The sequence below is a fragment of the Calidris pugnax genome, unplaced genomic scaffold, assembly GCF_001431845.1.
Source record: "Calidris pugnax isolate Ruff unplaced genomic scaffold, ASM143184v1 scaffold593, whole genome shotgun sequence".
NCBI classification, from domain to species: domain Eukaryota; kingdom Metazoa; phylum Chordata; class Aves; order Charadriiformes; family Scolopacidae; genus Calidris; species Calidris pugnax.
The window spans coordinates 377,600-398,571 of record NW_015092181.1 but is presented as its reverse complement, the minus strand read 5'-3'; the positions used below and the strand labels follow the sequence as shown (position 1 = coordinate 398,571).

The window sequence follows — 20,972 nt, the reverse complement described above, 5'->3', positions numbered from 1 at the left end:
CAATAAATTGGATTAGGAACCAATCCATGTAAAATTAAAATGGTAGCCAGTGTGGAAATGGAAATGTATCCTTAAATGTATCCTTGTCAGGGGTGGTTTGTTGTGGTTTTCATTGGGGTTTTTTGTTTGTTTGCTTGTGACAGTGCCAGAGTAAGTTGTTTACAGATTTGTGACTTCTGTTTCCTTCCTTGTCACTCCCTAATCTTCCCTGATGTGATAATGCGTAGTTTGCTGTTGATTAAACATCTGCCCTTTTTTTAACGAAGGAGCTCTACAAATTTATGAATTATTTGCTTTTATGTTACTCCTAAAGAAACCAAAAAATGCACTGTGAAGTCAGGATATCTGAGAGCGTGGCTGCAGAATTAGTCAAACATTCTGATAGCAGCACATTTACATCATTGCATCTCACATAAATGACAGTGTTTCCATGTTCACTGAGCAACGAGCTTTCAGACTAATGACCCAAATGCACACTTAACTAAAAGATTACATTTGTTGCCAAATAACCAGTAAGATTTTAAGAACATAGCAAAATAATAAAAACCCCTCTATATATTTAAAACAAAAATAGAAGCCTGTAGCTGCTTACTGACCCTCTCTCCAATCTGAGTTTGGTCTCCGTGAGGGAGAATGTCAATATCAGGCTGGAGAGAACACGCATCAATTACTGCTTTGTACCTGCGGAAACAAAAAAGGTAACGCAAAATCCACACAGATAGTGCTAAAGAAGCACATTTCCTACCTGCAGAGGAATAAAAACTAACCAGCCGGAAAAATCACGATGGAAAACATATTTGTTAGCCACTAATTGTTCTAATGGGATCCCTTTCAGATACAGGCAAGTAAATAATATTTCAGCTAAGAAAAAGCATCTTAAGTCTGCTTCCCAGATAAAAATATTTAGTAGTTAAAAACAGGCAAAACAAGTACAACTTCTTCCATGGAGTATTGTTATTGTTCAGCATTTAACTATTTTTATGCTGAGAGTCTTTGTATCTCATTTCAATATCCAAAGATGACAGAAAAAAAGCATGTAGGATACGAATATATAGACAACCACTTCTCTTAAGGGCAGGGCAGATGGAATACCAGGAATTAACTTTTAAGTATTCTAGGTTGTTTGGGTATTTATACTGAACAAAAATGCAGCCCATTAATTCTTCACAATGTACAAAACACTGAAACTGTAATAAACAACATTCACACTCCCAAATGGCTAATGTCCTTCTAAGTCAGTTAAACTAGTCAATTAGGTGTAAGAAGAGAATACAGCATGCTAAGCAAACACAGTCCTTGGAAATGGAAACACTTCTACACTTAAGTTCAAGAAAGACTGAACTCTGTCCCTTGTGTCCTTCAGGAAAAACATGGTAAATGGGGGACTGTGCAGAATTCAAAGTCTTTTGTCACGTTCAGGCAGGTGCAGTAGGTTTGTTACTCGAGGGAGATGGGGACCCATGCATGAACTAAGGACTGTGCAGCTCCATTATTTAGCTAAAAGGGGAGTAAAGCACATAACAGTGCTGAAACCTTTTACCTCTGTTTGTTAAAAGGGCTTTCAAATGTAATATTCTCTTCCACTGTGGCATTGAGCAACCAAGGCTTCTGTGATGCATATGCTACTGATCCTCTTTTCCTGGAAAAAAAAGCAAAACCCCAGAGTTCCCAGCATATCAGTGCAGTAGGTGTTTTTGGAAACCATTTTCTTCTAGAGGATAAAACTGGAAATAAGTCTTCAAAAATGCTGTCTTTCATTTCTTTTCTTTAGGACTAATCAATAGCTCTCCCATCAAGGAAGTATGTAAGATGTTAAATTTCCAACAGATTTACAAATTCACTTAAATGAATTTTAGTTTGTTCCCTCTTTTTCAGCAGTGAGGTGGGATTTAGAGAGGCTAGCTCAGCAAAGCTACCTCTTGAGCAGTGCGGATGGCAAGAAGAAAATTAGTAAAGACTGAATCCTAGCTCTGTTCATATAGACTAATTAAAAAAAAAAAGTATAGCAGATTGCTAGTTAGGCAACACATTCCAGGAGGGATGTTCTAAAAATATTTTAAGGTGTTTAAAAAAAACCAACACAACCCCACACATGCATAAAGGCAATTCTCTCTATCCTCATCACATTTATTTTCCCTGTTCTAAGAAGAGAATTTGAGTCATAAAGTAAACATGTATCCATGGGTGAAATCTTTCTATGTCTTTTAAGACAAAAAAAAAGAACATAGACAAAAAATTTTGAGAAATTGCCCCCCTGTGGAATTGTCCCATCAGAACAGTATGGTCAACAGCATCTCACCATGCATATTTTATTTCATAGGGATTATTATTATTATTACTATTTAAAAGTATCTGCCTGCTGGTAAGCAGTGCTCTTGTGGCCATTGTGCGCTAAGGACTTCAGTAAAAGGTAGAAAGGCAACAATTTTATTAGAGCAACTGATACTGTTGGAAAAGCCATTGGCATATCACCATTTCTTCCGTAAAAGGGCCAAAAAGAGGGATCATACACCCAAAAGCATATCTGTTTTCTCTCCAGCTATCAGTTAATCCAATAAAAAGATAGGTTCTCTCACTCAAGCGTAGCCTTTGTCTTTTGTAGCCTAGACAGCCGTTACAGCAGCCTCTTTCTAGTTGGACCTGAATGCAATTCAAACCATGAGCCGCCAAAATACACCAGGCGCTTTATCTTTTCTTATCAGGAATTAAGGTCACTTGCCCTGCTTATTTTTTTCAGGCTTTCACCAAGCTTGCTTAGAAGTCATTATAGGATCCAATTTTCTTTGATGACCCAAAAGAATACAGTTGCGCTATCCTGCTAACATCCTTCCAAGTTCAAATGTCTGATGGCTCATTAGAATTTAATTATGCCTTTTGATTTCTCTTTATTGGAAAATGGAACAGAAACACATAAAAAAAAATAAGAAGAAAAAAACCCAGAAAATCCTCTAAGCAGTGCAGCCCACAGTCCCAAAATCTAATTCAAAGAGCATTCAGTTTCCCTTAAGAGGGAAAGTATTTTTTCAATTAGTATGAAATTCTCAAGCCAATGATTGAGAAAAGATTGCTCTGAGTGTTCCAAGTTAAACAGGTACTCCCTTCCCCTCCTTTTCATTGCTTGAAACTGTGCTGCTCTTAATTCTCAATGTAATTGAAAAGCTACTTTTTTTTTTTTTTTTTTTAAATAGTAGCAAAGTTTTGAGGAAAAAGTTTTTACAACTTTTGTAAACGATGGTGTTTTGTTCAGTGAAGATACAGGCACTGCCAATAAGATGCACTCCATACAAAGAACCAACACAATGCCTGGGAACATCATTCATGTTTTGCTTACATTCTGCTTTTAGGTCATCAATGAGAATTAATTACTGCAAAGAATTTTGGAACAAGCAATGAGCTTGCCAAAATTCATTATGGATTTATAATTTAGTAAACCCCTCTAAATTAGTCATAATTGCAAATTGACGCTATGATCTGTCCTGATATGTCATCCTATTTTGACATAAGCAAAAACCTTGCAAATGCTTTATCATATGAGAAATCTATTGCATGTCTACAGTGCTTCTTAAAGAGGCAATCAAACACAACTTTTACTGAAACTGTGAGAAATACATGGCCACAAATCCAGAGAACAAAATCTTCTGAAATACAGTGTGTAACACTTTCTCTTAAAGCCTGCCTTGAGCCTACCTAAGGTTTCACACTTAAAAGACCGAAAGCAAACAAATGGCTTAGCAGACGAAGACTTATGAGGAATTTATTCTGCAGGTGGAAGCAATTGCCTCCTACCCCTGGCTGCATAAACATGTATTTTCATTAATGGAGTATATTTTTTTTTCTCTGATAATACAAAATAGAGTGAACATAGCCTCTCAGTTATGACAAAGAGGCAGACAGCAAAATGCAAGCTTAGAATAAATAGGGAAAACCTTCCCCGAGCCCCCCATGCTTTGGCTAATATAATTAATGAACATTAATTATAATTTTCATTAATTTAAAATCATTAATTAAAAATCAGGAGCAACATTGTCAAGGTTGCTTATTTAAAATTATTAGTCTAACTCTATCTTCAAAATTCATTTTGTTAATTCCAGTAGGTTCAGTACGCATTTGAGATCACTGCAAATATACTAGTTAAGGGACATTCATATATGAATCTCAGTGCCTTAATCAATTTACCAAGTCTGGAAAGTTGGTGATTTTTAAAAGAAAATAGATGCACTTAAAACACAATGGAATTATGATTATAATGATAGAGAAAATAATACATTACAAAGTCTTTCCTGTGTGTTTTGAATTGCTGACTACAGTTTTATCTTTATTATTTTGTACAGTTCATTAATTTCAAATATCAGTCAACAATTTAATTTAAAATTTTCTCCAGATATGACAGAAATGCATACTGTCCTGTCCTATACTACCACTGCATGGAAAAAAAAAATGCTTCCATTACTTGCAGCCTGATGGTAGATAATAGAACATTCTGATATTACCAGTCCTGAGTATCCAGGAGCATACTTTTTTACCATTATTAAATTGCAAGGATCATTTGTTTTTACTTCTAAATCTTGCAGCAGCTGCACACAGAGACAACTCATTTGCCTTCTAAGGAGGAACAACTCATTAAGTGCAGACATTTCTGAAGAATGTTCACAGGGTCACAGAATGACTAAGGCTGGAAGGGACCTCTGGAGATTCCCATTAAAGTGTTGTACCTGAATTCTGTGTCAACAGGAGATTCTCTCTCTGGGCTGCAGAAAACAAACACAAGAATTTTGTTTTGTTTAAAAATAAATTATTTTAGACAATATAAATAATACCTTGCAGTATTATCACTATTCTATAATTAAAAATACAATTTAATAACTGCATAACAGAAAAAAACCTCTCTTAAGTATGCTAAAATTCTGAACTACATGATATTGACCTAAAAAAGGTATAAAGCTTCAGTTTTCAGAAGTGCTAAACAACCTTGCAGAATGTAGTCAACATCTATGAGCAAATGCTCAAGACCTCATGAGACTTTGGCTCAAAATACTCTCCAAGAACACCAAAAATATCCTACAAGATGCTAGTGCAACAAAGCCATGAAACATAGCACCACAGCACTTACCCAACACAAGTGGGATTCCTAGAACCTCTGATAACATCATCGTTTCATACAGTCTAATGTTCTTTCTTACTTTCTAATATGCTTGCCATACTGCTGCGCATGTTATCTTTCTGTTTGCTGTTCATCCCCATAACAAACATGTGAATGTCTAGTTCTGATCATATTTCTCCTGTACCTTAATGCGTTCAAATGGTTTCACTTTAACTTGGCCCAGAAATGGCAGTCTCTCTTATACAGTAAGAACTATGAGATTTCGAAGTATCCTTTACCATGAGGCTTAATCGCTAGACACATGAAACTCCCTCTTGTACTGCACATGGATGGGAGGAGAAGTTTGCAGCACTCAGTCTGACAACCAGATAACAAGTTTGAGATATAAGGTAAATAGGAGAAAAGAGGCTGGTAAATCTGAAGAAAAGTCAGTTGGTGTGTCACAGAACCAAGAAAATACTCCGGTCAGTAGAAGACACACAGTTTAGCAAAAGTCAAGAAAAGGGACATCATATGGCATTTTTCCTCAGCTAATCTCAGTAACAAAGTTCTCACTGACTCCAGTAGGGATAGGATTGTCATTTTTAAGAGGTTTACCATTCTGGAGGTTTGTGTGCTACACTAAAATGACAACCATGGCAGAAAGGTTTGCTCTCAGTTGAGTTGGTAGCTATTGCCAAAATCCAAGCTGAGCTATATTAATCACATAAAAATAATTTCCGTGCAAGGATCCCTTACCAACAGATGGACTAATCTGCTACTCCCCACACTTCTCAGTTTATGTGCACCTGAAGAATGCTAGGTGAGAAAATTAACTTATGACAGGATGTAAAGAATGAAGAGAAGGGCAATGGGGAGAATTTGCTTTAATATATGAAACTTTTAAAGCAATACTTAATACTATTTATTAAAGTGTAGCATTAGGGACTAATCTGGTTCAGATTTTAAGAAAGGATTGTCAAAGACATACAAGAAATTTACAATATGATTTTCAAAATTATCAAATAGCAATGTTTTAATAAAAGGAATCCAGCTCTTATTTTCATAAGTCACAAAGGTGGTTTCAAAAACTGTATCCTAAACTAATTAAGAAAGTGAAAGTTTTCTTGATTTTCAGAATTCTGACTTGGAAAATCTTAAGCATAGGTATTAGAAACCTTTGGTTCCTTCTATTGCAGTCGATTTAGTAGGAAGATCAATAATCATATACCATACCTGACATCTTCCCCCGTCTCACTGTCAGAAGTACAGCTGCATCACAAATAGAAAGCAAAGATTGTTTATTTAAGTAAGCACAGGCAATCTGCCCCAGAAAAAAACCCCATTAAATTCCACTTAGTGCACAGACTGCAAACAGTATTTATCACAGAGCTGCAGCACAGCATCTGTTCCTTCTACACAAACTGACTTGATTTTAGCAGTTAAAAAAAAAAATTGGTGACAGTTGTTTTTTTTTTAACTCTTATAAACATTTGATTTGGTTCAACAAATAAAATCACCTCCACTCTGTCCTGAAGTTGCTAACAGAACTGAGAAGTCCTAATGTGACAAGAATGCAGTTTAAAAGAGGACATTTTCAGGGAAAACAAACTGATAATTTGTGATACTGTATTTTTCCACAGCAGTAACTGCAACTTTGCAGCATATAACGGGTTAGTTTGAACCACCTTCAGTTGACTTGCAATGTGCTGCATTCCGTATCAGCCCCATCCCTGGGGGGATGTGCCTGTATAAGAAAGTGTGGGCAGGTCTGAGGGACAGACAGGTTTTGTTTTCGCTATTTTTGAACGTGTACCAAGATGTTCACAGACAGAGTTGTTTTGACAGGATGACTGGCCATACTTATTTCTGATGCTAAATTCAGTTCCATTGAAAAGAATAAAAAAATCTGTGTGTCAAGTGGTACAAACAAAATCAAAGAGGAATAAAGTTTTTCATGTTTTAAGGAGAATGGTCTCATTAACTTCATGCTAACATCATTTGCTTATAAATATTCAGAAAAGAAAACTGTATTTGCAGTTTAAAAGGTTGGTTTGAGACACTTCCAAAAAGTTTATGCATAGTAATCAATGACCGTACCTAAATTCAGTTTACTGTAGAATTTGAAAGATCCAGCCAACCACTAATACCTTTATTCCAAAGGTCAGTGTACAAATAAAGCTTTTCCCCAGTTATCTTGCACTCCACTGGTCTTTAGTGACTGTGTTAACTCAGTCACCTTCTCCAAAACCCCATGAACCTGTTGCATCTTATTAAGTAGCAACAGGTTTATTACAGAAACTATAAAGGGGCTAAAATAGGGAATATCTTTTTCAGCCCTTCCATGCACAACACAAGGACCCTGAACAACAAACATCAGTTCCTGCATCATGGACCACCCTGAAGGTGGACAGGCATCCATTCTGCAAGGGAACACCCTGATAACTTGCACCATGTAGTATTTGTGCATGACAGCAACTGCCTCTCCACTGCGCTCTTCTCCTGTACCAGTCTGTGAGACAGCCAGAAGACTCTGCAGCTCACATAATCCATCCTGAATTTTTTTCCACTCTTATAAACATTTGATTTGGTTCAACAAATAAAATCACCTCCACTCTGTCCTGAAGTTGCTAACAGAACTGAGAAGTCCTAATGTGACAAGAATGCAGTTTAAAAGAGGACATTTTCAGGGAAAACAAACTGATAATTTGTGATACTGTATTTTTCCACAGCAGTAACTGCAACTTTGCAGCATATAACGGGTTAGTTTGAACCCCAGATCCCACCTTCAGTTGACTTGCAATGTGCTGCATTCTGTATCAGCCCCATCCCTGGGGGGATGTGCCTGTATAAGAAAGTGTGGGCAGGTCTGAGGGACAGACAGGTTTTGTTTTCGCTATTTTTGAACGTGTACCAAGATGTTCACAGACAGAGTTGTTTTGACAGGATGACTGGCCATACTTATTTCTGATGCTAAATTCAGTTCCATTGAAAAGAATAAAAAAATCTGTGTGTCAAGTGGTACAAACAAAATCAAAGAGGAATAAAGTTTTTCATGTTTTAAGGAGAATGGTCTCATTAACTTCATGCTAACATCATTTGCTTATAAATATTCAGAAAAGAAAACTGTATTTGCAGTTTAAAAGGTTGGTTTGAGACACTTCCAAAAAGTTTATGCATAGTAATCAATGACCGTACCTAAATTCAGTTTACTGTAGAATTTGAAAGATCCAGCCAACCACTAATACCTTTATTCCAAAGGTCAGTGTACAAATAAAGCTTTTCCCCAGTTATCTTGCACTCCACTGGTCTTTAGTGACTGTGTTAACTCAGTCACCTTCTCCAAAACCCCATGAACCTGTTGCATCTTATTAAGTAGCAACAGGTTTATTACAGAAACTATAAAGGGGCTAAAATAGGGAATATCTTTTTCAGCCCTTCCATGCACAACACAAGGACCCTGAACAACAAACATCAGTTCCTGCATCATGGACCACCCTGAAGGTGGACAGGCATCCATTCTGCAAGGGAACACCCTGATAACTTGCACCATGTAGTATTTGTGCATGACAGCAACTGCCTCTCCACTGCGCTCTTCTCCTGTACCAGTCTGTGAGACAGCCAGAAGACTCTGCAGCTCACATAATCCATCCTGAATTTTTTTCCAGCTGAAAATGCATTCTCCATTTGGTGTTTTAGCTCAGCCATTTCAACCCACTTTTTCCCATTTTGACTTCAGTTTATGCCTCCTTTCCCCTTTTTCCTGCATACTCCTGGCAATTAAGGATGCATTTATCTCCTACCAGCGTTGAAACGTCTAAGTAATGTATGTTTGATAATGAGGTCTAGATCTAATTTTTCAAGGCATGTGGATGTCGAAAGATGTAAATATGTACCTACTGAGATTTTCAAGCCTTCAGATTTCTGTTTCCAATTTAAATAAAATTAAGTACCTGGATGTTTCTGAAAACTCCAGGAAACATGTATTTATAAAAATTAATGTACACTTTATGTATCAGAGTAACTTTAAAAATATTGTCATTTGTTGAAAACAGCCACCTCCATATCAAGCAGAAGAAAACCTGCTGTTAACAACCTTAACAAATCCAGCACTTTCTTCACATTATGACTCTAGATTCACATGGGAATATATATGTCCTATTAAGAAACAAATGACATAATTTTGTTTCAGCAAACTATTTCTCATTTAGGTCAATTTTCTGACACTATTTAGTCTAAAAAGACTTATAATATAAACTGCTCCCTGGACTTGCACTGGGACTACTTAAAGTGAGATACTGCCCAGAAGAAATTAGCATGGCATATACTATAATTATTTACACAATAACCAGTCAGATCAATACTATTTACCAGCTTTTCAGAATGTAAATAACGATTTCCCTATTTTTGTTAATCTCTAACTATAGTATAAAATATTTATGCTAAGATACCCTTAGACTGCTTTGGACAAGGGGCAGCAACGTGAGCTGGATCTTCCAGGCGCACAATGTAACACAAACAACAAAATAAAATCACAAATCAGCCAGTGCTCACTTCTTATTAGCCAATTCCTAGCCCAGGAAAAAATTACATATAAAGAAATTAGAAAGAAATAAATTTCTTTCTAATGTTTTGAAACAAATATTTTTAATAGGAACCAAACAAAGATGATATGCAGTTAATCCTGTTTTATCCATAGAGCATGGAGGCAACAGAGGAGGGAAATGACTTGTGCAAGGCTATCCATTAGACCAAGGGAAGGGCCAGGAATAGAATCCAGATTTCCTGCACTGAGTGACATGTCAGCAGGATGTATCCTTCATCTTCATAGCTGTGACCTTGGAACAAGGGAAGGGGAAGGAAATTTGGAATGAAATAATTCAAGACTATTCTGTAACGTGAATGACTGAAGCCCAACATTCATCTCATCACAAAGAAAGAGCTGTAACAAAGATCTTACTGATTTTGTTGACACATTTTATTGCCTGAACTAAGGCTACGAGCTCTGGTGATTACTTGATAAGACCACTCTTCTTGAACCTGGGATAATGTTACATGTACCTGGTCAGGCTTTAGTATTTCTTATCAAATTAAGGGAGCTTTCATCTGATAGCTTTACAACGCAGGTGTGCAGCCTGGACTGACTGCATCTATCATTCTGAACAGACCAGTTCACATGGTAGCAGCTCTGAAAGATGAGACAAAATGTAATCTGTCCCAGTGCAGCCAGCACTTACAGTGCTAAGACTGTTTCAGCCACAACCCCCTTGATACACATCTGACAGATAGAAAAGCAAATGCGATAACAACTGAATTTTACCTTGTGATACTTTGGCACATATAGAAGACATGAAAACCCATGCTGACCTTTACACTGTTGTGAAGCACATACTTCTAAACAAGTGCTATTTAAAAATACGGTCTGATCAGAATCATCATGTCATCTGTTTTAGTTTAGCATCAGACATTCAAATTACACTTCTTAATCATGTTATGTCATCTGTAAAAAATCACAGCCTTGCTGAAATGAAATTAGTTCACCTAATAAGGCTGCAGGGATTCTGTATGGTTCCTCACTATACTCTGATTTTCTGCTTAGGGAAGTATGCTTTAATGGATAGATCATCACATTCTGGAACTTTGGCTCTGTTCTTGTCTCCCTCACCAGCTGACAGGGTCACCTTCCTATGTTTCATTTTCCCCACCTATAAAATAGGGAACCTTCCCTCCTTGTATTATTATGATTAAAGCATGTGCAAACCTGTGTAAGTGTGATAGGCTTATGCATGAAGGCAGGCTATAAATAGTGTCTCTCTACAAACGCTCAAGGATTTGTGAAAATTGTTTCACAAAAATCAGTGCAGAACCCACTGGGTAACATGAGCAAAGGCCTGTCCATCAGAGTGCACGGATTTGACTTAGAGTTGCACTGGTGTTCCTTCATTCCCAATCAGTTGGAAAGAAAACTAATTGTTTCTCTAGGTTCTTCTACAATTTGTCAAGCTTTACTTAAAAATAATTGTATCCCAAAAGGCAAAGTGTAGTCTGCACGGCTAGGAAGTCTAGTACTATAAAATAAACGAGCCCAAACCGCTAACACTCATTGGCCAGACAGTGTACCAGAGATGGCAGTAATTTATGGGAAACCACATAGAGGAATTGCAATATATTATACCACCTGTCATTTAGCTTGAGGGCCAAGACACCAAGCCCTAAAAGTACAGCTGTTGGAGTTTGGTAGCATTTTTTTTCCTCCCTTTATGGCCAGTACAAAAGTTAGACACAAGTATAATCTATAACTGGCTGGCAGAGTGCAGCTGCTGTGTCCTCTTGGGAAAGGAGGGAAGGACATGATTATCTCCCTTTTGTCAAATCAGGCAGGATCTACTGGGGGAGCACCCTGAGGTCACTGCCACTTACAAAAAAACTCTTCAATTTCTCATGCACTAGAGCAGTGCTGGGATGGAGCACATATCTAAAAGCACAGCCAGGGACTAGTCCTCGTGAGCCAGTACCTCTTTATAGTCCCATTCAAAGACAAAAGCTCAGGCCTAAAAGTGCAACTGCCATTCTGTAGCAGCGCAACACTTCAAATTAATTAATTCTGATTCCAAATTAGTTATGCTTTGACACAGGTTATGTTGCCAGAGTGCAGAATGCTCAAGTATGGCCATCTATTCCTATTAACGGAATAGACAGCTTGTTTGACCCTGGCTGGGGCTTCTTTCTGATGTGCTCCCCTGCCACGTAGGGTAAGGTTTTTATTTTAACTGTACACATACAAAATCCCTAACTCCACAAACAGGTTCCTAGGTAGATTTGGGTTTTTTTTCTGCATTACTACTCAACTCAAGCTTCAATTTTTACATAGCACTACCTGCTCCAGAATATGTTCCCAGAGATCTTCTGCATCTCACCAAGTATGGCTAGCAAGAGAGATGACTTACCGCAGCCAACCTGTCCTACAATCATTGTTAGCTGACCTGTGAGAGAAGAAGGCATACATAAGCTTCTGATTTACCAAATGCTCAAGGAAAAACATCTTATTCTATATATCTGATGTCATTTTGTACCTTGAGGGATTCGGATATCAATGTTGGACAATGCTGGAGGACCTTCAGGTGTCCAAGTGAAAAATCCATTTGTGATCTATGCCAAGATGGAGAGAAGTAAGAAATAGAAAACCACCTTTAGATGTGACTTCTTTTTTCACCATCAGAGACACTTTTTCTGTTTTCATTACACTGAGGATAGGAACAGAGTTAGCCTTTGCTCAACATAGGAAACAGATCTTCAAGTGACTGATTTTGTAAAGGCTTGTATTCTGATGTGCAAGAATGTCTGAACTTAAAGAAGCACAACAATTAGAAAATTATGGAAAATTCCTGAGGAAAAAAAAAGTTGCTGTTTAGGTTTTCTTTTATTTTTTATTTGTAAGGTGGGCACATGAAATAAGAGAAATTATTCTAACACAGTTAAATTAAATACAGGGTCGCAGTTTGCTATCTGCAGAGCAGTGAATGTCACTCTAGACACACTGTAGCATATACAGCAATTACATGGTCCAAATTCCAAGCAGATTTGCAGAACTTTCCACAGAAATCAGATCATAGAATGTGTTGGGTTGGAAGGGACCTTTAAAGGTCATCTAGTCCAACCCCCCTGCAGCAAGCAGGGACATCTTTAAATAGATCAGATTGCTCAGAGCCTCATCAAGCTTGACCTTGAATGTTTCTGGGGATGGGGCATCCACCACCTCTCTGGGCAACCTGTGCCAGTGTCTCACCACCTTCATTATAAAGAACTTCTCCCTAATGTCTAATCTAAACCTACCCTGCTCTAGTTTAAAACCACTGCCCCTCATCCTATCACTACATGACCTTGCAAACAGTCCCTCCCCATCTCTCCCGTAGGCCCCCTTCAGGCACTGGAAGGCCACCATAAGGTCTCCCCTGGGCCTTCCCTTCTCCAGGCTGAACAACCCCAACTCTCTAAGCCTCTCTTCACAGGAGAGGTGCTCCAACCCTCTGATCATTTTAGTGGCCCTCCTCTGGACTCGTTCCAACAGGTCCACATCCTTCCTGTGTTGAGGACTCCAAAGCTGGACACAGTACTCCACATGGGATTTTACAAGAGCAGAGTAGAGGGGCAGAATCACCTTTGGTCACAACTGTTGCTTCCTATTACAGCATTTTCCTTTGAATTTCTGATATAATTCTCAGATAACCTAGGCTCTGCTAGCTACAGAAATCTTTTCACTGAAAACAACTAAAACCCAAAAACAAACCCTGTGTGGGTCTTTAAATGGAGGAGATTTCCATGGATACTGTGAAAAATAGGAAACAGGAGACAGTTTTAAAAGGCTTGTATTTATATATGAACCTCTTCTGTCACTTTTCCAGAGCCACTTAAGCCTTCACAGCCTTTCAGCAACACAAGGTACAACATTTTTTGATATGAGAAGAGTGGAATGGGACACTTTTATTCTACCCTGGATAAAAAAGTGATACTCTTATCTTGGGAAGCCACCTGAAAAATCAGCAAAACAAAGTGCAGTGTTCCTCCCTCTGGATTACTGAAGGCAGCCAGAGGATCCTCTCTCAACAAATGCCCCTTCATGGGCAATGAGCTGCAAGCAAACAGTATTTAACAACTGCAGAAGCTCCTGGAGTCAGGTGTCGCCAGTGACAACGATGTCAGCAGATGGAGCCAAAGATTATTGCTGGTCCTGGCTTTCTATGCAAGACCTTATAAACACTGTCCTTACAGAGGTAGCTGCTCTTGCCTCTCCTTTGTGACAAACTCCTTTGTTGTCACTCCAGGCTGTCTTTGATCCAACACTCCATCCAAAACCCTTTCTCAAATATTCCTCTTATTTTCATGGAAGTCTGTTCAAGAAGAATCCTGTATCAAGGCAGCATGTCAGATGACAGCCTCTAAAAAAAAATAAACCACCCTGAAAGCACTACCAGTTGTCCTACTTAGTCCCATGAAACTAAATTATTCATTCTCTTGTGCCGGAAATGCAAACGTAATAGCAGACTTACTACATAAACCATGTTATCACTATAACAACCACCAGCATATTTATTACTTCTGGCCATTTCTATAGCAAATTAAGAGTATCTGTCTTCAAAGCCTACTAAGAAGTCCAAAAAAGGAAAGGAAGACCCATAATAAGATAGTTTTTGGAATGTCTAAAAAAAATTATTTTCAATTTTCTTCATACCATTTCCTGTACAAGTATTGGAAATGGAAGAAAGAGTCTAGCATACATAAAAGGTTGGACCAGGTGGTCTTTCAAGGTTCCTTCCCACCTGGGCTGTTATAAGTTTGAAATTTTTGTCATGAGACCAGGATTTAAACACCTCAGACAGAAAACTGCTGAGTGAAATCTACAGGGATATACACAGCTAATCACAACATAGAGGTCAGCAGTCAATTCATAAAATAGAAGACATAGAAAAGAAAGGTGGAGGTTAATCTCTGACATTAGCAAGAGTGTCTGACAGTTCACATCAAATGCTGATTCTTGAATTTGAGACTGCCATTAGAATACAAAAGTGACTATTAGTGAGCTATAGTAAGTGTTATTAGAGTGACCTTCATATCACCTTTACACAAAAATCATCTCCTTCTGTGATGTTAATGGGTCTTCTCATGTGAGAGCTGTAATTGTTCCAGTCCTCCCTGGCAGGCCTCTTGCGGTTAACAACCTTGAGTGGCTGTGCAAAATCAGAAAGACAGAAATATGCAGTAATTGGTGGCAGTACCAGCAAAACGTCCTAAACATAACCAGCCATATTAAGACCTATGCAGTTCAGGATATTAAAAAGAGTCTTTGCTATTGCAAGAAACAATCAGTAGGAAATGGAAAAGTAAAAAATTTATTTTCAGTACAGATTATTCCAGCCACTTCACCTGCAATTAAATATCATTACGCACCACTGCCTGGTATTTGCTGTGATGATCTGCACTTCTTATCTCTGAAGATTTATCATGCTCTTCTCCAATTTCTTCACTTGACAGGAATTCACTCAGTTTCTGTACACTGAAAAGGAAAAAACGGAATTACACCTCAACCTGGGAGGCAAAACTTTTGTTCACTGCAATGTTTATTACAGAGCATCCCTTTTAGTATTTCAACCACTGTCTTGGTTTGTTTTCACTTTGTTTACAGGCACATGAAAAAGTGCCTGTAATTACTGTAAGTTACTGCAAGGAAGTTGGCAAAACCTGCCCTGCTGTCTATGATATTTTAAAGGTTTGTGCGGATGCTTCTCAAGTCTTTTGTTTTCTGATTCTACCAGAGAGATTACACAAAAGATTTTTTCAGGCATTTTGTGGGATGTAAACCAGCTACAAGAATAGCTCATTTTGAAGCCACATGCTGAGGTAGAGTTAATGTCATTCATGTTACCGAAGTGCTGCAGAGTCAGTTCCATTGAACACTCTTACGAACACCAGGAGTCGGACGAAATCTGTACATCATGAGCTAAATTCAACCAGCTACAATGAAATACAAAGTGTACGAGGTAACATGATAAAGGAATATACCTTAACAGAACAGTGTTCAACAGATGAGATATAAAAGGGATCCTGACAACCAGCAACAAAGGAGAATCCATAAATCTTCCCAAGCTGCTTAAGATTTAATTAGCTCGGAGATAATGTGCCTTTATTATGACATTTAACAGATCATGACCATCAATTTTATCTCTGACTTTATAAAATGTACGTCTAATCTACTCACAGGGACCACAAATGAAATTTGTAAAGGAAGTGGACTGAATCATGAACTCAACATCAAAGGGGCTCAATTAGCTGGAAATAACTATCAGTCCCAAAATGATAAAGTGCCAGAAGGCATAAAGTTCCTAAAATAAATTTATGGATAAGCACTGCAAAAATTGGTTTCAATATTTAGCCTTAGGCTAACTGGGGAGAAACAGGCGAGTGATGCCACTGTAGCATAGTGATACGTGTCATTATGTCATTATGCAAATCTTAAAAAATAAAAATATAACCCCCCAGCATTTATTTTGCATTCCACTGCCAGGGATTTCTTCTTCAGAAAGAGACTTAGTTGCCTCTAAGGATGTACTGAGATATCGCACTGGTGCCAAAACATTGCCCAGACCAAGGCTTTAGAGGACTGCTTAAGGCAGACTCCCTGTACAGTTAGCACCTGTTCTGCAAGTAGAGATCGAAGCCACGTGGGGACTCCCCAGCAGAGAACTGGTTCTATAGTATTTCTGTCAACCTGCCCACTTGCTAATGGAAGCTGAGGGCTAAGATGACATCCTGGGCTGCATCAAAAAAAGTGTGGCCTGCAGGTCATGGGAGGTGATGCTACCCCTCTACTCTGCTCTCGTGAGACTCCACATGGACTACTGTGTCCAGCTTTGGAGTCCTCAACACAGGAAGGACATGGACCTGTTGGAACAGGTCCAGAGGAGGATTGGAGTACCTCTCCTATGAAGACAGTCTGAGAGAGTCGGGGTTGTTCAGCCTGGACAAGAGAAGGCCCAGGGGAGACCTTATAGCGGCCTTCCAATGCCTGAAGGGGGCTACAGGAGAGATAGAGAGGGACTCTTTGTCGGGAAGTGTAGTGATAGGACAAGGGGTAATGGTTTTAAATTGAAAGAGGGAAGGTTTAGATTATACACTAGAAAGAAATTCTTTACTGTGAGAGTGGTGAGACACTGGCCCAGGTTGCCCAGAGAAGTTGTGGCTGCCCCATCTCTGGAACTGTTCAAGGCCAGGCTGGATGGGGCTTGGAGCAACCTGGTCTAGTGGGAGGTGTCCCTGCCCAGGGCAGGGGGGTTGGAACTTGGTGATCTTTAAGGTCCCTTCCAACTCTAACCATTCTATGATCCTATGATTCTAACATATACAGTGGGGTGAATTTAGCTAGAGTAGGTACTACAATCTAAGAAAGTGAAAAGGAGGAGAAGAACTATTTGGGATGAGGAAAGAGGACTAATAACTAATTCAGGCTCAAAGCAGGACCAAAATTTCTTAATGGCAAAGTCTATTATATCAAAGGAAGTAATTAGAAGCCCCATCAGTAGAGATACTTGTATCTATCTGCACAAAGCTCTGGGAAACAGGGCTAGGAATGATCTTACCTTTTTTGTTTAGTGAAGCAGATATTTAAAAGAACATTTTAAATGTCTTTAAATGGATCAAATGACAGCTTAGATGCTGCCTATATGGAGTTGGTATGCAACTAAACTTACATTCTCTATAGGAAAATTACAATGATATTTGAAAAATTGCTCTGAAGGTATAAAGAGCGGATAGAAAAGTCCCCTGTGTATCTGCTCCAGGGTCTAGAGGGGTAGGCAAACAAGACAGTAAACATATTCTTGGACCATGCATACCCAAACAAGACCATGTCTCTACTAAGCCATTCAATAGTTTGATATTTGGTCTCTGCTCTCTGGTGATGTATCAAGGTGGCTGTAGTCGAAATGTCAAGATTTGTCTTTTGCCCAATGCTCTGCTTAATGGTGGAACTGCTGCGCATGTGGCAATTACTGAGGAAAATCAGTATAGCTGTAAGAAAATCTTTTGTTAGAGGCAGAAACTCATATTTTAGGCAGAAACACTATTTTATACTCTTAAATAATACAAAAAACCCCCAACATTCTCTACAGAGCTCTCACTGACCGCAATTTCACTAGTATTCCAATATCTCCAAGGGGGAGCTTATTTTTAAGCCACAGAACAGACATATTGATTAAAACATGGTTATTTGCACAGCTGACTGAAAAAGCGGTTTCATATTAAACCCAGTAAGATACATAATGCCACTCTTGCTACTTGACCTTTGCTGATGGAACATTGTACACTGTACCTTTGTCCTTGAAGACCTCCCATTTAAGAAGTACATCAATTGGCTGCTTAGTATTAATTTTCAATGGCACAAACACTCTTGAAAAAAACTTTTCAAAGACATAACAGAGTTTCTCACCTTCCTAAAAGTTTTCAACAGATTCCTCTCTCAGAAGCAAATATCTTGGCCCCAGAACTTGGAAAGTTGCAGGGGCCCTATGTGGAATACAAGCTTTAAATCTGTTTTATCATTGCAATGAATCACACAGTTGTTCTGACAGTGTCAATGGTAATCCATGAGGATGTTTTGCAGTGGGGCACATGTGTAATGATAAAAGATACTGACAAGTTTATTTGTGGAGATTATGGTCCTTAATAGCATCTGGCACCAGAGACTGTAGCCAATATTAACAGAGCAGGGGTTGTGAAGTGCCTGACATGCAGAGCTAGTAACACCCGCTTAGTATCCTTTACGTGCTGGTTTCACTGCTGGATCATCTTCACTGAGACAGTTCCTTTCTGTCTCTACAGCAGCTGTCTTGTACACAGGCTAAAAACAATTAGAATATCTCAGCCTAAATAAAACTGAAGTACAACTTTGTCAAGTTAGGTTACCTTTACCTTATTTTACTGATCACCTACTTAGCATAAAAGTGTAACAGCAAGAACACACTTACAGAAAGTAAACATTAGTTGTGCTCAGATGGCACAAACACAGCCTTTAATAGCTGGCTGCTTTTTCACATTTACTAAACTATTTAAGCAAGCATGTATTTGCATGGGTTGAAAATATCTCACATGCTTCCAAAATACTGCACTGGAGGATGAGGCACTCAGAAGACACACTTTGAGTAGCACCAGCAGCACTATGGAGCAACACACTCTGGAACACAACCTGGGTTACTGTGGTCAAGATAGCCAGGAAAACAGGGGTCACATCAACTTTTGTTACAGAGTTTGAACCAGGGGATTCCTGTCTGCACTACAAATGGCAGGGCCGTAGCCCACTAACAGGAAGATATCTACAGAATAACTCATGAACAACTCCCAGCGATTAACAATTAATACTTGGTTGATACAGATTGCTTTAGAATTGTTCCGGCAGCATTAACAGGCACACAATTCATTTACAAAGAAATCTTAGACAAGTAAAAATAAATGTCCATTACCAGTGCCATTGTGGGCCCCCAGATACTTTGCTGGCTGCAATCTTAGCATAACGAATTGCCATAACTCTAGGGACAACCAGAGCGGCTGCAAAACATTTCATCACGAGCCTCTGACACTCTCAGATTTCACACTCCTTAGGAGGGAGGACACAGCTGTGACTTTGCACTGTCAGGGAATATTGAAACAGTGAGGGCAATCTCAGCCTCCTGCTGTAGTCTCCTTCCCATCTCCAAAGTGACACAGAGGCAATTAAGCCAGGGCTGGCATCCAGTATCTGTCCCATGGTTCAGACAAGCTTTTAAGACAGCAACTGGAGGTCAAAAAGAAGTCCTAATAAAGTAAGAAGCCCAAACTCTCTCTTCCTTCCCTATCAGCCAGGTAGAGTTACACCACATATGAAACGCATTAAAGAGTTTTTTTACACAAATCTGTTGATACCCAAAGTGAAACTCACAATGAAACAACAGTTCTACTCGTTATTTCAGTTTTTGAATACTCAGACTAACATATTCATAAGAAAGTAAAAATTCATCAAGTCTGAACTAGCCATTGAGTCATTAACTTACTCCCACACTTAACAGTGATTTTGATGGAGTTTGTTTGTTTATTTGTTTAAGTCTCTCCACCAACAGGCAACCTCTCAGGCAGAGGGGTGGAGGACAAGCACAGCCCAAGTGATACATGGTGAAATACATGTGCTTCTGTGATTACCTTTTTTCCCTTCTATGTGCTTGATGGAGGGAAATCTTTAGGTGATTTATGACACTAAATTGTCAGTAAGTTTTCACTTCCTTTCTTGTTACCACATATATATGTTGCATGCATTACCAGTATAGTTCAACTCATTCTACACAATGAAGTACTCGCTGTGGACCACAAAATGCTGGTTGTGACAACTGTATCAGCAAAGAACATGTCCCACATGGTACAACTAAGGGAGCCATGTCAGGTAAAAAGTTAGGAAGCAATTTACAACAACAACTACAGATAAATAATCATGACGCTATTTCTAAGCTTACATTTGAAATATGGTAAATAGACACATTCTCAAAAGTCAGAGGGGTGGCAGCAAAGATATTTTCACAGTTCTCACCTTACTAATGCTTTGACAGTGGATCTAACCACACTGGAGAGCAGGAACAACGGAGACACAAGAATATGAAACAGGGAGATGGAGGCAAATGCCACAGATGGGGAGAAGTCAGCATTTCTTGTCAGATGAGCATGTACCACAAATGTCTACAAAGATACAGACATCATCATCAGTGTTTTGTCATAAAGAAGGAAGTGCACAAAGACTTCATATTTAATAAGCATTCATTTACAGAATCTTAACAGAATCTTTCCCTTAACAGTTTGGGGAAGTGCGGCATACTCGTGGATGCTTCTGGTCACAGACAACAAGTGGGCATTTTCATTCTCTCCCAGAGGAACTGCAAATGCATGGCAGGTTTGCAGCCTGTCCTTCTCTTTCCTCATTTCCACATCACTTATACTTGAAAATCCAGTTGTAATAAACACTACTTAGAAAAGTCCATACTTACTATAAGTACAGCTGCAATTGGTATTGCTGCATTCATAAAGACTGTGAAGGAAAACATGTAGGAACATTTAGAAACAATTTCCAGTCAGACATGCTAAATGTTAAAATACCACTAGCACTGGTTTACAATGGTATTTTCTATGCTTCAGAAGGAAAAACACACAAGTATATACACAGATCAGTACACTGTTTTAAAACGCCTACAGTTTACTTGCTGTCATGCCATCAGAACAGACAGAACCCAGCAATGTACCCTACCACAGACAACTAATCAACTGGTTTTGAGCTGCTATCAGCTCAGACACAGTTCAGGCGAGGGACACCTGATCTCCATCCATC

General features: G+C 38.8%; 1 protein-coding gene across 1 annotated transcript in view; it reads right to left on the bottom strand.

Annotated features, from left to right (window-relative positions):
* ABCC8 (ATP binding cassette subfamily C member 8) overlaps nucleotides 1–20,972 on the bottom strand; it is an 88,652-nt gene that overhangs the window by 26,669 nt on the left and 41,011 nt on the right. The window contains exons 9-18 of the mRNA XM_014962246.1: nucleotides 20,635–20,675; nucleotides 20,184–20,329; nucleotides 15,026–15,131; nucleotides 14,695–14,805; nucleotides 12,154–12,229; nucleotides 11,958–12,063; nucleotides 6,317–6,352; nucleotides 4,713–4,748; nucleotides 1,541–1,639; nucleotides 597–681 (exon numbers count right to left, since the gene is read on the bottom strand). Of these exons, the coding sequence (XP_014817732.1) occupies nucleotides 597–681; nucleotides 1,541–1,639; nucleotides 4,713–4,748; nucleotides 6,317–6,352; nucleotides 11,958–12,063; nucleotides 12,154–12,229; nucleotides 14,695–14,805; nucleotides 15,026–15,131; nucleotides 20,184–20,329; nucleotides 20,635–20,675 (842 nt within the window). The remainder of the gene's footprint in view (nucleotides 1–596; nucleotides 682–1,540; nucleotides 1,640–4,712; nucleotides 4,749–6,316; nucleotides 6,353–11,957; nucleotides 12,064–12,153; nucleotides 12,230–14,694; nucleotides 14,806–15,025; nucleotides 15,132–20,183; nucleotides 20,330–20,634; nucleotides 20,676–20,972) is intronic.